Genomic DNA, 18,894 nt, shown 5'->3' with positions numbered 1-18,894 from the left:
GAAGAGAATGAACCTGCTGCCTCATAAGGAGCCTAATTCCATCCATGAGCCCTCCATCCTCACTACTTAATTATCTCCTAAAGACCCCTTCTGTTAATACTATTATGTTGGTGATTAAATGTCAACATATGAATTTTTATGGGCACGGACCATAGCAAGGCTTGTGGGGATATCTCGTGACCTAATTTTGTTGTAAACCTAGTCTATGGACTTCTGGTTTTGTTCTTTAGTTGCACTGCCTGTTCTTATTTGGAGATTTGGAGAGATTTTAAAATGATGTTGCTGCCCCTGTAGCCATCTTCCCAGAATCTACTCCCCTTACCCCGTGCTTACCTATATTTACATGAATTGTGAGGTACTTTAAATATCATTTGTGTTTTCTTATCTCACTGAGCACCATGCCGTTAGATGCATGCTGTGTGTGGCTCTGTTGTATTATTTCCAACTGCCGCACAGTACTCCACTGGGTGTATCCGCCTAATTTCACTGATCTACTCCCCAAGTCATGGAAACCCAGATTGTCTACAATTAATCATTGAGTTCCTTGCACTGGATCCTTATGGACCTGTGCAGTGTCTTTCAGCAGTGGAGTTGTTGGGCTGGAGGGTGCACGTGTACTTTATTTAACTAGCGGGGCTGATGGCTCTCCGGAAGGCTGATCTAGTTTCCACTCCCCCAGCCATATATGAGGGTTGCTCTACCTGTGCACTCCAAATCCCACTCTAGAATGTGGCAGAACTCCTGGATCCCCTCCATTCCTCACTGGAACTTGGTGAGGCTGGGAATCACCGTCTTTAGACTTCTGTCTCTACACATACCATTTCTGTTTAGCTGTGGCTACATTATGCAGGCACAGGGTAATTGCTAGACTCTCCAACAGAAACTGGGGTATAGGACATCCTGCTTTCAGCTACCTTCTCAGACCTTCTGGGGTGTGGGTTGCAGAAGAGGGATTAAGGACAGCTCCTCCAGTTCTTCTCTGCCTCTTCCCAGTTGTAGCCTAGAAAAAGCTCTTTCCTTCTCTTTCCTGTCTGGCAGGGACTTTCATAGGACCTATCCTATATCCCCTCTAGAGTAGGTCTATAAAACTCTATGTTCAGATCTGTAAGTATTGCTCTGAATATAGAGGGAGTTTCTAGAATGTGAGAGTCACTTTTTATATCTCTGCCATTCCTGGCTTGCAAGACTACTGACTTTCTAGCCCAGAGTCTCAAACCTGGCTACATATTCGAATCAACTGAGAATATTTTCAACCATACCACTGCTTGATGTAACCCAAATGAATTAACCAAACTCGCTCTAAGTGGGACCTGGGCATCAGCCAAGGCTGAGAACCATACTTCAGGGACACAAGACAACCAGCATGGAAATCGAAAACTGATTAGTGACTCTGTTGTTCTAGGTGGCAATCTGCACTGCCTCCAAAGGACATTGACCAATTTTGAATGAATGCCATAGCAGCAATGTGTGAGAAGCTGCAGAACAACAATATTAAAATATTTTTAATATTAAATATTGAATATTTACCAAATATGTATATACATATGTGAAGGGCATAAAGAAAGCTTAAGTGGGAACAGCACCAAATCCTAAAGCCCTCACCTGTGTGCTTCTCTCCATTGTAACCGCTCTTTAACAGATGTGATCCCTATGCTGAATATTTTGTCCATTATTTCTTTGCTTCATTTATTGCTGTATATTAATTCCAAATGTTTAGCATTGTGAGCTTTTCAACCTAATATAAATGGAGTCACAGTGTATTTATTTTTCAGTTATTTGCTTTTCTCATGCTTCATTGAAAACATTTTTTTTCCTCATTCCATTTTTCCACCTCTATTATTTGGAGATTTTACCACTCTCAATGTCTGTCTTCCAGTGGTTACTTTAGATGATTTAATATGTACACTTAGCAGATTCTAAAGTTAATGCAGCTGTCCCTTGGTTTCTTTGGGGGATTGGTTCCAGGAACCCCTGTGGATACCAAGATACACAGATGCTTAAGTTCTTTATGTAAAACGGCATAACATTTGCATATAACATATGCACATCCTCCTACACTTTAAATTATTTCTAGATGACTTATAATACCTAATATGATGTAAATGCTATGTAAATAGTAGTAATGTATTATTTTTATTTGTATTTTTAAAATTGTTTTCTTGTTTTTTATTCATTTTTGGTTTTGAATTTTTTTTTTTTTTTTTTTTTTTTTGAGACAGAGTCTCACTCTGTCACCCAGGCCGGGGTGCAGTGGTGTGGTCTCAGCTCACTGCAATCTCTACCTCCCGGGTTCAAGCGATTCTCCTGCCTCAGCCTCCTGAGTAGCTGGGACAACAGGCCTGCACCACTATGCCTGGCTAATTTTTGTATTTTTTTTGTAAAGACAGGGTTTCACCATGTTGACCAGGCTGGTCTCAATCTCCTGACCTCAAGTGATCTGCCCACCTCAGCCTCCCAAAGTGCTGGGATTACAGGTGTGAGCCACCATGCTCAGCCTGTTTTTGAATATTTTTGATCTGTACTTGGTTGAATCTGCAGATGCAGAGCCCATAGACATGGAAGGCTGACTCCATATATCTTTACCCTCTCCCTAAACAGAATTTTGAAACTCCTACTCCCTACTGCTAAGATATTGTCTAGTATTATAGTTCCATCTTTTTCAAAACCTCGAATTATCCATTATTATTATTGTCTTGTAAGTCAACTTTTTTAGGTTGACCTACAGTATCTGTGCTCATCATTTGTTCTGGTATCTCAGATTTTCTATCCAGGATAATTTTTTTTTCTTCCTGAAGTACCTCCTTTAGAATTTCCTTTAGAAATCAACCAGCTCAAATTATTTTCTGAAGATTTTTTATTTTGTCCTTTTCCTTGAAAGGTAGTTTCATTAAACACAGTTATTTTTCTCTCAGCATACTGAAACTTTTATTCCATTGTTCTCTGGCTTTTATGGTTGCAACTGAGAAGTCCGCTGTAAGGCTAATTATTTATTCTTTGTAATGATTTGCATTTTCTGTCTGGTTGACAAAAGAAGAATTGAATATCTTTGCATAGTTTTATAGTATGTGTCTGTGATAATTGTTAACTATTCACTCTTAAAATATTGCCTCCTCTCCTCTCCTGTGGGACTCAGATTCTATATATGTTAGACTTCCCATTCCATCTGCCATGTGTCTTAACCTCCTGAGATTTAGATTAAGCTTCTCTCATGTTAGATTTATATAAATGCCCCATGGACGTGTCATTCCTGGTCTTCACTTTGACTTTTCACTCATCTTCTCCGTTCTCTCCCTCACACCTCATTACTACCCCTCACGGCTTACATGGAATCTATCCGGCCTTCAAAGCCCACCTCACATTCCCATTCAGTGCCTCCACAGAGCCTTCCCTGATTTCTCAACCTCTTCCTTCTTGTTTATTTCACAGCATTTACCATCCTTTGCATGAGACAACATGGTATAGAACAGAGAGAGCACCGGACTTGGAGTCCGAAGACCTGAGTTCAGATCTGCCTCCACTACTTAATAGATTCTCTGTGACTATTAAGCTCTGTGACTTTGGGTGAATCCCTTCTTTTCCTGACATTCAGTGTCCTCAGTTGTAAACTGGTGATAACAGGGTTGGTAAGAAGACCAAAGGAGAAGGGTCACAGAGGCCCCAGATGGTGCCTAATGCTGGCTGTGACATAAGCATCTCACAGGAGCCTCAGTGTGTCGTTTAACCTCTATGCGTCAAAATGGAAGCCGTTTCTGGGAGGGTAGGGGTCAGAGAGTCAGATATCAATGGTACACTATGAAATGTAGCCATGAAGCAATTCTTAAGTGAGGAAGCCCTCACTGAGCTGAAATCCTTGGCTCTGAACCGTAATCCTTCAATCCATTTTCCACACTTGAACATTCTTGTATCTTTCTTCTGTATAGGAAACATCAGTGGCTGTCCACTGCCCTCAGAATTAATCCTTTCAATGGTATGGAGAGCCCTTTGGAGCTTGACTGCTGCCTATTGTACACCTCTGGCCATTGCCCAGCTCCCACCTTAACCCTCCCTCCAGCCACAAAGAGCCACGTGCTAATGACTTTTGCAATCTTCCCTCCTTGCCTTGCCCCCTCTTGTGCCTTTCTGGACTCAGTCTAACCATCGCTTCTGCTGCTGGGCTCCAGAACTGGGTGGGGTGCCTTCCCTAGGTGCAGCCACAGTGCCTGAGCCAATAGCTTATGTGGCCTTTATCACCATTGCTCACAGTTAGCCTTTTATTTTTATATTAAAAAATTCCCATCAATCTTCATTTCTGTCCAGAGTCAGAGCTTCCAGAAGGCAAGAACTGTGTCTCATTCACTGCTGACTCCCAGGTGCCCAGTTTGGGGCCCGGCTTCTAGATGGTGCTTCATACATATTTATTAAAGGGAGGAAGGAGAAAAGGAAGAAAAGGAAGGAAGCGGGGAGAGAAAATGTTCCTGGAAACTGTAGGAAAAACAATGTTTACCATTGTCTGGGAATGAGAACTGGCTCAGAATCAATCTTCAGTTGCATTCTCCAATATTCATTCTAAAATTGTCACCCTGGAGCATTGGCTAGTTAGGCTGCATCCCTTAGCCAGGCCCAGTCATTAGCAGAGTGAGGAATTTTCAAGGACTCAAACAGTATGCTAGCTCCCCAGCTGGAAGGGGTGAGGTAGGGCCTTCCCCTGTTACCTCAGCCAGGAGGTTGTAGAGTGCTCAGAAGAAGCAGAGGTGGGTGATGATTCATGCTTAATTCCCAGACACTCTGCAATTGGCTGAGAGGCAATCCAGGGGAAGAGACAGATGAGAGGGTGATATGGTTTTGATGTGTCCCTACCCAGATTTCATCTTGAATTCCCATGCATTCGGGAGGGACCCAGTGGGAGGTAACTGAGTAATGGAAGCAGTTATTTCCTGTGCTATTCTCGTGATAGCAAATAAGTCTCATGAGATCTGATGGTACTATAAGGGGGAGGTTCCCCACAGAAGCTCCTCTCTTTGCCTGCTGCCGTCCATGTAAGATGTGAGTTGCTCCTCCTTGCCTTCTGCCGTGATTGTGAGGCCTCCCCAGCCATGTGGAACTGTAAGTTTGATAAACTTTTTTAAATTGCCTAGTCTCAAGTATATCTTTATCAGGAGCGTGAAAACGGACTTACAGAGAGGGCAAAGTGAATGGGGAAGGAAAACATAGCTTCTCCTTGTGAGCTTCCTACACTAATTCTCTTGAGGGGTTGGGTTTTCTATGGAATGCTGTTTGCTATCCTGAACTATGAGGTTATATTACCTTGGTTTTGTGCCAAATTGCAATTTTGATTTCTAGGCAAATGTATTAGGCCATTCTTGCATTGCTATAAAGAAATACCTGGCCGGGCGCGGTGGCTTATGCCTGTAATCCCAGCACTTTGGGAGGCTGAGGTGGGTGGATCATGAGATCAGGAGTTTGAGACCAGCTTGACCAACATGGTGAAAGCCCGTCTCTACTAAACATACAAAAATTAGCCAGGCATGGTGTCACATGCCTGTAATCCCAGCTACTCAGGAGCCTGAGGCAGGAGAATTGCTTGAATCTGGGAGGTTGCAGTGAGCCGAGATCGTGCCACTGCACCCCAGCCTGGGTGACAGAGCGAGACTCTATCTCAAAAAAAAAAAAAAAAAGAAAAAGAAATACCCAAGACTGGGTAACTTACTAATGTATAGAAAAGAGGTTTAATAGACTACCACTTCTATAGGCTGTACAGGAAATATGGCCCTAGCATCTGCTTGGCTTCCAATGAGGCCTCAGGAAGCTTCCCATCCATGGTGGAAGGCAAAGGGAAGTCAGCATATCACATGGCAAGAGGGGGTGCAAGAGAGAGAGAGTGAGGGGGAAGATCCTACAGACTTTTAAACAACCAGATCTCACAAGAACTCACTCACTATCCTGAGGATAGCATCAAGGGGATGGTGCTAAACCATTCATGAGAAATCACCTCCCACTAGCCCCACCTCCAACACTGCAGATTACAATTCAACATGAGATTTAGAGGGGACACACATCCAAACTATATCAGCAATATCAAAACAGAGGCAGAATTCACAGAGACCTGGACAGTCTCCCAGAAATGGCCCAGCTAAGTTTATGGTGCAGGCTGGGGCCCCTTAGGAGGAAGTCACCTTCAGCAGCCTATGTTTGAGAGAATTGAGTGTGTGTGTGTGTCAGGGGTTGTGGGGAAGGGACACAGCCTGACAGTCCTGTGACCATTGCAGCTACCAGCACCAGGCAGTCTGCAGCACTAACACATGTGTAGAATACTTAGTGCATCCAATGCAGCTAGCTATATTGTATTAGATATTTATTGTGATTTTTAAGCACTGTGCTAAACGTATTCATGCATTAACTTATTAATTCTCAAACAGCCTTAAGACATAGCTATTAATATCACTACCACTTAATAGATGAGGACATCAAACTCGGTTTCAGAGTGGTTGAAGTCACCTGCTCTCAAGGCCACCCATGGAACAAGTCCCTGGGCTATGATTTGTGTCCGTGCTCTTGATCACTGCTGCAGAATCCCTGCCAATGTCCTAGGCATGGAGGATGTAAAAATGAGGTGTCTGTGTCTGTCAGGTCTTCCGTGAAGCAGAAGAGGAAAGATTGATTGGAGGAAATGCCTGTGAAGGACAAAGGGGGAGGGTGCTGGAGAAGGTGGGGAGAGTCTTCGGAACATGGTACATATCTGACACCTGTGGAGGGAGAGAGGGAAGAAGGATGATTGGTAAGTGAGCCTGCTCCTGGAGTACAGCTCAGAGAAAAATCTTGGCCAGGCTGATTGAGAGCCCCAGAGCAAAGACTGCCTGTTAGAGGAATCCTGCTTTGGGTAGGAATGGTGGCTCTAGTACCCCTGTGCTCTGCCCTTGACTGGAAGCACCCTGGGGAGAACATGACCCCATGGAGGATCCTGAAGGGCATGATGCTGCTCCCAGCAGCAGGTCTCTGTCTTGGAGGGAGGCCTGGGCAGCTTGCTTCCATGGCAGCCACAGGCCCCAGCCTTGAGTGGCTCACAGCCTATTTACTAATCTACTGTGGAGTTTTGGCAGGATGTTGTGAAAACCCAAATGTGGGATATCCAAGACAGTCTCCTGGGAGATAAAGGATTTCCTGATCAGCTGAGCAGGTTGCACACTGAACTGGGGGACTTGAGGGGTGGGGATAGTTGGGGTGAACAGAGGATTGATATGCAGGCACTGCCTTTCCCAATCAAGCTGTAGGCTTTGTGGTTTTGGCCCAGAGAGGCACATTTTTCTAATTCAGTTACTCAGGTCATCTTTTCCTAACTTGCACAAAGGTAGAGTGTAGGCTGCTCATAGCCCATGATTCTGGGGAGAGAAGAGGATGGGGCTTTCAATGAGGAGTCAGGGTCAGCTGGAGTGAAGGGGGCTGGGATGTGGCCTCAGTCCAAGGTCGGCTTGTGGGGAGCAGCCAGTACCGAACAGTGAGATGAGCCCAGAGGGGTAGGTTGAGGCGGGGCATACAGCCTGCTGTCTTCTGTGCCTGAGTGAGCCTGGGCTCTGCTGGAAGTCAGGGGAAGCTGCTCAAGGGTTTTAGGTGGGTGAGACACATGACATCATCACTTTGGTATTACTGGTCGTTTTGGCATGTTAAAAGTCAAGTCCACAAAATAACGTGTTGGCAAGTGTTGGAGGAAAGAGACCCCTTGCACATTCTCTTAAAGCATGAAAATACAAATTAAAATAGAAGTACCCCATAATCTCAGCAACCCCATTACTGGGTATTTATTCAAAGGATATGAAATCAGTATGTCGAAGAGATATCTATACTGCCATGTTGATTGTAGCATTATTCACAATAGCCAAGATAGGGAATCAACGGAAGTATTTGTTTATTTGTTAATTTATTTTTGAAATAGGGCCTTGCTCTGTTGTCCAGGCTAGAGTGTAGTGGCATGATCATAGCTCACTGCAGCCTTGAATTCCTGGGCTCATGTGATTCTCTCACCTCAGCCTCCTGAGTAGCTGGGACCACAGGCATGTGCCACCATGCCCAACTAATTGTTTATATTTTTGTAGATTCAGGGCCTTGCTATGTTGCCCAGGCTGGTTTTGAACTCCTGGGCTCAAGCGATCCTCCCACTTTGGCCTCCTAAAGTGCTGGTATTATAGGCATGAGCCACCACACCAGGCCTAACCTAAGTGTCTATTAACAGTTGAATGGATAAAGAGATGTGGTGTATGTGCACAATGGAATAGTATTTGGCCTTTAAAAAGAATGAAATCCTGTGATTTCTGACAACATGGATGAACCTAGAGGACATTATGCTAAGTGAAATAAGTCAGGCACAGAAAGACAAATACCTCATGATCTCACTTATATGTGGAATCTAAAAACATTGAACTTCCAGAAGCAGAAAAGTAGAATGGTGGTTACCAGGGGCTGGGAGATGTTGGTCAAAGGACATAAAATTTCATTTAGACAGGAAGAATAAGTTCAAGAGATCTATTGTACAGCATGGTGACTACAATTAATGATATATTATATACTTGAAAATTGCCAAGAGAGTTTTTGTTTGTTTGTTTGAGACGGGGTCTTGCTCTGTCACCCAGGCTAGAGTACGGTAGCATGATCACAGATCACTGCAGCCTTGAACTCCTGGGCGCAAAGGATCCTCTTGCCTCAGCCTCCCAAGTAGGTGTAGCATCGTCATGGCCAAGTTATTTTTAAATTTTTTGTGGAGATAGTTGTCTCCACAAAAAGTGTGGAGACAACAACATGGGCTGTGTTGCCCAGGCTGGTCTTGAACTACTGGGTCAGGTGATCCTCCCACCTCAGTCTCCCAAAGTGCTGAGATAACAGGTGTGAACTATTGTACCCAGCCAAGAGGGTAGATTTTTAAGTGTTCTCACCACAAAAAATATGTGAGGTAAAGCATATGTTAATCTTAAGTAGATTGATTTAGCCATCCCACAGTGCATACATATATCAAAATGTCATGTACACCATAAATATATATAATTTTTATTCATCAATGAAAAAGTAATAAATGTTACAATAAAGATACTTGTTTAAAAGAAAAAAAAAGTTGAATTGTATTTAATTTGACTGTAGTCTCACACCCTAGTAACACTCCCCTCCTCTCCAACCCTAGCCCCGCTACCATATCAGCTTGAGGTGCTTGGAGTGGGGATGAGGGTGACATCTTCTGGTCCTTCTTCCTCCTAGGCCCTGACCCTGCCTCTGGCCCCTCTTACTTATCTCCCTGCTGCAGCCTCTTTTAGGGCCCAGGTGTTCTGGTGTTGGGGCAGGGACGTAGGTGAAAGACAGTACCAAGTTTTGAGGGATCCTGGACTTTCCCTTCCAGTCCTCTTTTGTCTGTCCCTACTTTTTTGCATGAAGCCCCCAAGGCCTTCTGGGGGGAAGCAGCGGGGTGCATCCTCCGTCTTGCATGGGCCAGTGTTTATTTTTCAGGTGCCCTGTGGCGAAAGGGCTCCTCACTTCCTTCCTTATCTTACTCTTCCTCCTTTTCTGCTTCTAGAGCTTGGCTGGGGAGGGGTGGCTGGCTTGGATGCCTTTTGCTGTAAATCCTGGGCAAGGAGGAAATAGGTGGCCCCTGGTTGTGCCAGTTGTCTTTAAAGGGTGCAGCATTTGGCAGTATGGTTGCCTCTGTGTCCTCTGCCTTGGGCACAAGGGAAGTCTTGAGTGTGCCCTGTGAGGCAGGAGAGTGATGGGAGGGGAGCCTGACTGCGGCTCACTCGGGAGTGGCTTCGGGGATTGGGGAGAAGTCACAGGTGTGCTGAGCCTCTCAGGGTCATGGAGATGGGCAGCCCAGCCACTCTATCCCCATGCCTATCACTGACAGTGTGGAAAGGGTAAGTCCATGGGTGAGCAAAGGGACAATGTATTGCAATTCACCTCTCCTCCGGAAAAACAGATGCTAACAGGATCCAGCATCTCCACAGCTATTCTCCATGTATGAAATGAGTTTGAGTACTTTATTCAACTTGAAAGTCATAATATACCTTTTAAGTATTTGGGTTATGATCATCTAAATGTCAAAGGACACTGGAGACCTTGAGGGCTTAGCTGAAAATTCCATAGCCAGGTTGGCAGAGGTCGGGGGTGGGGGTAATCCAGGTCTTCTGGCTTTCCCTCCTCTTCCCACCTACTTGCCTCTGGAACCTGTTCTACATCACCCCTCCTATATCACCCAGATGACAGCAGCTCCCTGAGAGCATTTCAGAGGATTGCTACCAGCATATCAACGACTCCAAGGCCAACCAGAATTCCAAATTGTGATGAAACCGCATTGTGTAGGACGGCAAGTCCTTAGAAAGTTTTGATCTTTGAGCTGAAGTGAAGCTTGATTCTATGCCCCTATTAAGAAACTTTTTTCCTGGTGTCCACAGATATTTAGAAGAAGTCTTTTTACTTTTTAAGGGAAACCCCTATTTTTAGGTGCTTGTTTATGGTACTAGAGAAATAAGTGAGTTAGTCATCAGCAGCCATTCTGGACTAGTCTTTAAAGCAGGCCTCTTAAGGCTTTTCACAAGCCTGTTGACTTATATTTATAATCAATAATGCTATAATCACAGCTCACTACTAATTCCTTGCTTACCCAATTAATCAAAATCACCATGGCTCAATGTGGAGGAAAGCATGCTCAACTCAGGTCCTAGTAGAAACTTTGCCCCCAGGCTCATGGCGGGTGGCGCTGGGCCAAGATGCCCTCTCTGTGGAAGGAGGCATGTGCTTGGCCAGCCCTTGGGGCTCTTTCCTTCCAGGCACCCTGGACTTGTGTGGATGGCATGTGCACTGAGCCACAGGGTGAGGGGCGGGGAGGAGTGGAGAATCGTGGGGGAGGCAGTTGCAGAACCTGCTGTGTTTTTGTTTTTGTTTTTTTCTATTTTAAATCAGGAATTATTAGCCGAGAAGATGCAGAAGATCTCCTGGAGAACATGACTGAAGGAGCATTCCTGGTCCGGGTCAGTGAGAAAATCTGGGGTTACACCCTCTCCTACCGCCTGCAGAAAGGGTTCAAACACTTTCTTGTGGATGCCTCTGGGGATTTTTACAGCTTCCTGGGAGTGGACCCCAATCGCCATGCAACGCTCACGGATCTCGTTGATTTCCATAAGGTATCCCTCACAGGGATACTAATGCGGGGGAGGGGGAACTGGTGGAAATTCGAGCTGAAGAGAGAGCTAGAGCAAGAGAAGCAAGGCTGCTGGCTCTGGGCAGTGGGGCTGGAGGGTCTCAGAGATGTAGAGCATCAGGGCAGAAGAGACCAGAGGTTGTCAACACTGGGCCCTAGGGCCCACTGTTCTGCTCTCTGCTTCACTCTCTGGGGCATGCGGGCACCTCTCACCCTGGTCCTCAGGCCTCTTCTCACCTTGGGTACCTGAGTGCTCCCTCCTGTTAACACAAGGACTGGATGATCATCCCTTTCTCCAAGCCTGGGCCTCATCTCCAACTCATTCCCAAGAACGTCTCTCATGAGGACCTCCAAGCCAGGCCTCTAGCAGCTTCTGAGAGTTAGCTGAAGTGCAGTAGGCAACCCTGTGATTAGAGAAGCTTTTCTAGTGGTGGAGTTACCATGTCTCTTATTTGAACTCCAGCTTAACCACTTAGTACATGTGCGACCTTGAGCCAGCACCTTAGTCTCACCAAGCGTCAGCGTCCTAGCCAGGCAAATGGATGTTAATAATACTTAGCTCGGACCCTGTGAGCATTAAATGAAGTCAAGTATGGAGCAGGGCTTTGTGACTGTGAAGTGCTTCTGGAAAGTCTTGTTTCTCAGCATTCTTTTTGTTATTTGTCCTCCTGCCATGGACCCTATATTGGGAAAGATGTTGTCTTCCAAGCAGTGTATGTAGTAAGAAGCAACGTTTATGTTCGTGTAGCGGTTGGCATCATTAGTAACTGGGAGAAAGCCAGAGGTGGAACTCAGTGACCTGGAAGGGCAGGACGAAGGATTCCAAGGGACAGAGTGGTGGTAGCTCAGGCGTCCGACATCTAACCAAGTTTTGCGGGTGTAGATGGTTTCACAGAATGACTTGACAGTCTCACTTGGGTTTTGCTATCAAAGGGACTCTTAGGTTTGTATTGCTTTCTCTTTGTCTCTTCATGGAGGTCCCTAGAAATTCAGGGACAGCCCTTGACCTTATGAATAATACACATGGAGAATCACCCATTCACAGATACTCGGGCACTGAATGTGGAGTACTGCCTGGAAACTGGACTAACCAGGATCAAGGTCGATTTCTACGTGTTGGGAAGAGCCTTCTAACAGAGGAAAGTGAAAGGGAGAGGATGTGAGGACCTTGGCACGTTCTCTGTGTCAAGCACTGAACCTATTGCTCTACATCCATGCTCTTATCTAATCTTACCAATAGATCTGTGAGGGAGGCATCTTTTTATTTATTTATTTTATTATACTTTAGGTTCTAGGGTACATGTGGACAACATGCAGATTTGTTGCATAGGTATACATGTGCCATGTTGGTTTGCTGCACCCATTAACTCATCATTTACATTAGGTATTTCTCCTAATGCTATCCCTCCCCCTGCCTCCCACCCCACAACAGGCCCCGGTGTGTGATGTTCCCCGCCCTGTGTCCAAGTGTTCTCATTGTTCACTTCCCACCTATGAGTGAGAACATGTGGTGTTTGGTTTTCTGTCCTTGTGATAGTTTGCTGAGAATGATGGTTTCCAGCTTCATCCATGTCCCTACAAAGGACAGGAACTCATCCTTTTTTATGGTTGCATAGTATTCCATGGTGTATATGTGCCACATTTTCTTAATCTAGTCTATCATTGATGGACATTCTGGTTGGTTCCAAGTCTTTGCTATTGTGAATAGTGCTGCAATAAACATGTGTGCATGTGTCTTTATAGTAGTGTGATTTATAAACCTTTGGGTGTATACTCAGTAATGGGATCACTGGGTCAAATGGTATTTCTAGTTCTAGATCCCTGAGGAATCACCACACTGTTTTCAACAAAGGTTGAACTAGTTTACAGTCCCACCAACAGTGTAAAAGTGTTCCTATTTCTCCACATCCTCTCCAGCATCTGTTGTTTCATGACTTTTTAATGATCACCATTCTAACTGGCATGAGATGGTATCTCATTGTGGTTTTGATTTGCATTTCTCTGATGACCAGTGATGATGAGCATTTTTTCATGTGTCTGTTGGCTGCATAGATGTCTTCTTTTGCGAAATGTCTGTTCATATCCTTTGCCCAATTTTTGATGGGATTGTTTGTTTTTTTCCTTGTAAATTTGTTTAAGTTCTTTGTAGATTCTGGATATTAGCCCTTTGTCAGATGGGTAGATTGCAAAAATTTTCTCCCTTGCCTGTTCACTCTGATGGTAGTTTCTTTTGCTATGCAGAAGCTCTTTAGTTCAATTAGATCCCATTTGTCTATTTTGGCTTTTGTTGCCATTGCTTTTGGTGTTTTAGTCATGAAGTCCTTGCCCATGCCTATGTCCTGAATGGTATTGCCTAGGTTTTCTTCCAGAGTTTTTATGGTTTTAGGTCTAACATTTAAGTCTTTAATCCATCTTGAATTAATTTTTGTATAAGGTATAAGGAAGGGATCCAGTTTCAGCTTTCTACTTATGGCTAACCAGTTTTCCCAGCACCATTTATTAAATAGGGAATCATTTCCCCATTTCTTGTTTTTGTCAGGTTTGTCAAAGATCAGATGGTTGTAGATAATGTGGTGTTATTTCTGAGGCCTCTGTTCTGTTCCATTGGTCTATATCTCTGTTTTGGTACCAGTACCATGCTGTTGTGGTTACTGTAGCCTTGTAGTACAGTTTGAAGTCAGGTAGCGTGATGCCTCCAGCTTTGTTCTTTTGCCTTAGGATTGACTTGGCAATGCAGGCTCTTTTTTGGTTTCATATGAACTTTAAAGTCGTTTTTTCCAATTCTGTGAAGAACGTCATTGGTAGTTTGATGGGGATGGCATTGAATCTATAAATTACCTTGGGCAGTGTGGCCATTTTCATGATATTGATTCTTTCTATCCATGAGCATGCAACGTTCTTCCATTTGTGTCCTCTTTTATTTCGTTGAGCAGTGGTTTTTAGTTCTCCTTGAAGAGATCCTTCACATCCCTTGTAAATTGGATTCCTAGGTATTTTATTCTCTTTGTAGCAATTGTGAATGGGAGTTCACTCATGATTTGGCTGTCTGTTTTGTCTGTTATTGGTGTGTAGGAATGCACATTGATTTTGTATCCTGAGACTTTGCTGAAGTTGCTTATCAGCTTAAGGAGATTTTGAGCTGAGATATGGGGTTTTGTAGATATACAATCATGTCATCTGCAAACAGGAACAATTTGACTTCCTCTTTTCCTAATTGAATACCCTTTATTTCTTTCTCCTGCCTGATTGCCCTGGCCAGAACTTCCAACACTATGTTGAATAGTAGTGGTGAGAGAGGGCATCCCTATTTTGTGCCAGTTTTCAAAGGGAATGCTTCCAGTTTTTGCCCATTCAGTATGATATTGGCTGTGGGTTTGTCATAAATAGCTCTTATTATTTTGAGATATGTTCCATCAGTACCTAGTTTATTGAGAGTTTTTAGCATGAAGGGCTGCTGAATTTCTGAATTTTGTCAAAGGCCTTTTCTGCATCTATTGTGATAATCATGTGGTTTTTGTCATTGGTTCTGTTTATGTGATGGATTACATTTATTGATTTGCATATGTTGAACCAGCCTTACATGCCAGGGATGAAGCTGACTTGATCGTGGTGGATAAGCTTTTTGATGTGCTGCTGGATTCGGTTTGCCAGTATTTTATTGAGGGTTTTCCCCTCGATGTTCATCAGAGATATTGGTCTAAAATTCTCTTTTTTTGTTGTGTCTCTGCCAGGCTTTGGTATCAGGATGACGTTGGCCTCATAAAATGAGTTAGAGAGGATTCCTTCTTTTTCTATTGATTGGAATAGTTTCAGAAGGAATGGAACCAGCTCCTCTTTGTACCTCTGGTAGAATTTAGCTGTGAATCAGTGTGGTCCTGGACTTGTTTTGGTTGATAGGCTATTAATTATTGCCTCAATTTCAGAGCCTGTTATTGGTCTATTCAGAGATTCAACTTCTTCCTGGTTTAGTCTTGGGAGGGTGTATGTGTCTAGGAATTTATCAATTTCTTCTAGATTTTCTAGTTCATTTGCGTAAAGGTGTTTATAGTATTCTCTGATGGTAGTTTGTATTTCTGTTGGATCGATGGTGATATCCCCTTTATCATTTTTTATTGCATCTATTTGATTCTTCTCTCTTTTCTTCTTTATTAGTCCTGCTAGCGGTCTATCAATTTTGTTGATCTTTTCAGAAAACCAGCTCCTGGATTCATTGATTTTTTGTGTCTCTATCTCCTTCAGTTCTGCTCTGATCTTAGTTATTTCTTGCCTTCTGCTAGCTTTTGAATTTGTTTGCTCTTGCTTCTCTAGTTCTTTTAGTTGTGATGTTAGGGTGTTGGTTTGAGATCTTTCCTGCTTTCTCTTGTGGGCATTTAGTGCTATAAATTTCCCTCTACACACTGCTTTAAATGTGTCCCAGAGATTCTGGTACGTTGTGTCTTTGTTCTCATTGCTTTCAAAGAACAACTTTATTTCTGCCTTCATTTCGTTATGTACCCAGTAGTCATTCAGGAGCAGGTTGTTCAGTTTCCATGTAGTGGTGCAGTTTTGAGTGAGTTTCTTAGTTTTGAGTTCTAATTTGATTGCACTGTGGTCTGAGAGACAGTTTCTTGTGATTTCTGTTCTTTTACATTTGCTGAGGAGTGCTTTACTTCCAACTATGTGGTCAATTTTGGAATAAGTGCGATGTGGTGCTGAGAAGAATGTGTGTTCTGTAGATTTGGGGTGGAGAGTTCTGTAGATGTCTATTACGTCTGCTTGGTGCAGAGCTGAGTTCAAGTCCTGGATATCCTTGTTAACCTTCTGTCTCATTGATCTGTCTAATATTGACAGTGGGGTGTTAAAGTCTCCCATTATTATTGTGTGGGAGTCTAAGTCTCTTTGTAGGTCTCTAAGGACTTGCTTTATCTGGGTGCTCCTGTATTGGGTGCATATAAATTTAGGATAGTTAGCTTTTCTTGTTGAATTGATCCCTTTACCATTATGTAATGACCTTCTTTGTCTCTTTTGATCTTTGTTGGTCTGTTTTATCAGAGACTAGGATTGCAACCCCTGCGTTTTTTTTTTTTTTTTTTTTTTTTGCTTTCCATTTGCTTGGTAGATCTTCCTCCATCCCTTTGTTTTGAGCCTATGTGTGTCTCTGCACGTGAGGTGGATCTCCTGAATACAGCACACTGATGGGTCTTGACTGTATCCAATTTGCCAGTCTGTGTCTTTTAATTGGAGAATTTAGCCCATTTACATTTAAGGTTAATATTGTTACGTGTGAATTTGGTCCTGTCATTATGATGTTTGCTGGTTATTTGGTTATTTTGCCTGTTAGTTGATGCAGTTTCTTCCTAGCATCGATGATCTTTACAATTAGCAATGTTTTTGCAGTGGTAGGTACTGATTGTTCCTTTGCATGTTTAGTGCTTCCTTCAGGAGCTCTTTTAGGGCAGGCCTGGTGGTGACAAAATCTCTCAGCATTTGTTTGTGTGTAAAATATTTTATTTCTCCTTCGCTTATGAAGCTTAGTTTGGCTGGATATGCAATTCTGGGTTAAAAATTCTTTTCTTTAAGAATGTTGAATATTGGCCCCCACTCTCTTCTGGCTTGTAGAGTTTCTGCTGAGAGATCAGCTGTTAGTCTGATGGGCTTCCCTTTGAGGTTAACCTGACCTTTCTTTCTGGCTTCCTTTAGCTTTTTTCCTTCATTTCAACCTTGGTGAATCTGACAATTATGTGTCTTGGGGTTGCTCTTCACGAGGAGTATCTTTGTGGTGTTCTCTGTATTTCCTGAATTTGAATGTTGGCCTGCCTTGCTAGGTTGGGGAAGTTCTCCTGGATAATATCCTGAAGAGTGTTTTCCAACTTGGTTCCATTCTCCTTGTCACTTTCAGGTACCCCAATCAGACGTAGATTTGGTCTTTTCACATAGTCCCATATTTCTTGGAGGCTTTGTTTGTTTCTTTTTACTCTTTTTTCTCTAAATTTCTCTTCTTGCTTTATTTCATTAATTTGATAGTTAATCACTGATACCCTTTCTTCCACTTGATCGAATTGGCTATTGAAGCTTGTGCATGCATCACACAGTTCTCATGCCATGGGTTTCAGCTCCATCAGGTCATTTAAGGTTTTCTCTACACTGTTTATTCTAGTCAGCCATTCGTCTAATCCTTTTTCAAGGTTTTTAGCTTCCTTGCGATGGGTTTGAACATCCTCCTTTAGCTCGGAGAAATTTGTTATTACCGACCTTCTGAAGCCTACTTCTGTCAGCTCGTCAACGTCATTCTTCCTCCAGCTTTGTTCTGTTGCTGGTGAGGAGCTGCGATCCTTTAGATGAGAAGAGGCGCTCCGGTTTTTAGAATTTTCAGCTTTTCTGCTCTGGTTTCTCCCCATCTTTGTGGTTTTATCTACCTTTGGTCTTTGATATTGGTGACCTAGAGTTGGGGTTTTGGTGTGGATGTCCTTTTCGTTGATGTTGATGCTATTCCTTTCTGTTTGTTAGTTTTCCTTCTAACAGTCAGGTCCCTCAGCTGCAGGTCTGTTGGAGTTTGCTGGAGGTCCACTCCAGACCCTCTTTGCCTGGGTATCACCAGCAGAGGCTGCAGAGCAGCAAATATTGCAGAGCAGCAAATATTGCAGAACAGCAAATATTGCTGCCTGATCCTTCCTCTCGAAGTTTCATCCCAGAGGGGCACCTGCCTGTATGAGGTGTCAGTCGGCCCCTACTGGGAGGTGTCTTCCAGTTAGGCTACACAGGGGTCAGGGATCCACTTGAGGAGGCAGTCTGTCTGTTCTCAGAGCTCAAACACCATGCTGGGAGAACCACTGCTCTTTTCAGAGCTGTCAGACAGGGATGTTTAAGTGCAGAAGTTTCTGCTGCCGTTCAGCTATGCCCTGCCCACAGAGGTGGAGTCTACAGAGGCAGCAGGCCTTGCTGAGCTGTGGTGGGCTCCACCCAATTCAGGTTTCCCCATCCACTTTGTTTACCTACTCAAGCCTCAGCAATGGCAGACACCTGAGTGAGGCATCTTAACCCCATTCCACAGATTAGGAAACCAGGGCTAAGTTTTCATGGTTAGGACCAGGAGTTAAGCCTCAGACTGTTTGCCTCTAAAGAATCTACTTTTTCCACTAAACCATATTGTTTGCTTTTCCTGTATAATAGAAGCTGCTTTAGCAATGATGAGCTCCTTGTCCCTGGAAGTGTTTCAAGCAAAGGATAAATGCCCCTCACTCAGGACAGATTCCAGAGAAAGGCTAGACCAGAGATCTCTGAAGATCTTTATTCTCTTCCAAATCAAAACCTTTGAGACTCACAGTTTCATTTCTAACACTAAGGAGACATATCATTTATGCCAATGTGGAGATCTGGTGGCCAACTTCTATCAATTAAAATTTTAATTACACAATTAGTTCATGATTACATTCTAAGAAAAATCAAATACAATACAAAGTGAAAGCCTCATTCATTTCACGTCTCTATTTCTGTCCTCTACTTTGATTATCAATTTGCCATGTATCTTATCTAAGTATCTCCTGAGCAGTAACATAAAAACTTATGTATGTAAGGAAATATATAGTTTTGTTATTTTTCACATAAGTTGGGTAGTCTTTTTTGAGACAAGGTCTTACTCTGTTGCTTAGGCTGGAGTGCAGTGGTGCGATCATAGCTCACTGTAACCTCAAGATCCTGGGCTCAAGTGATCCTCCCACCTCAGCGTCCCTAGTAGCTGGGACTACAGGCACGCACCACCACACCCAGCC

General features: G+C 43.5%; 1 protein-coding gene across 2 annotated transcripts in view; it reads left to right on the top strand.

Moving 5' to 3' along the window:
- SH2D4B (SH2 domain containing 4B) overlaps positions 1-18,894 on the top strand; it is a 108,528-nt gene that overhangs the window by 85,334 nt on the left and 4,300 nt on the right. Inside the window, exon 7 of one of the 2 annotated variants that reach the window (XM_054435837.1) lies at positions 10,909-11,129. The exons of the other annotated variant lie outside the window; for it this stretch is intronic. Within the exon in view, the coding sequence (XP_054291812.1) occupies positions 10,909-11,129 (221 nt within the window). The remainder of the gene's footprint in view (positions 1-10,908; positions 11,130-18,894) is intronic. 2 annotated transcript variants of the gene reach the window in all.

This window comes from Pongo pygmaeus, chromosome 8 (assembly GCF_028885625.2).
Source record: "Pongo pygmaeus isolate AG05252 chromosome 8, NHGRI_mPonPyg2-v2.0_pri, whole genome shotgun sequence".
NCBI lineage: Eukaryota > Metazoa > Chordata > Mammalia > Primates > Hominidae > Pongo > Pongo pygmaeus.
This window is presented reverse-complemented; position numbering and strand designations above follow the sequence as displayed.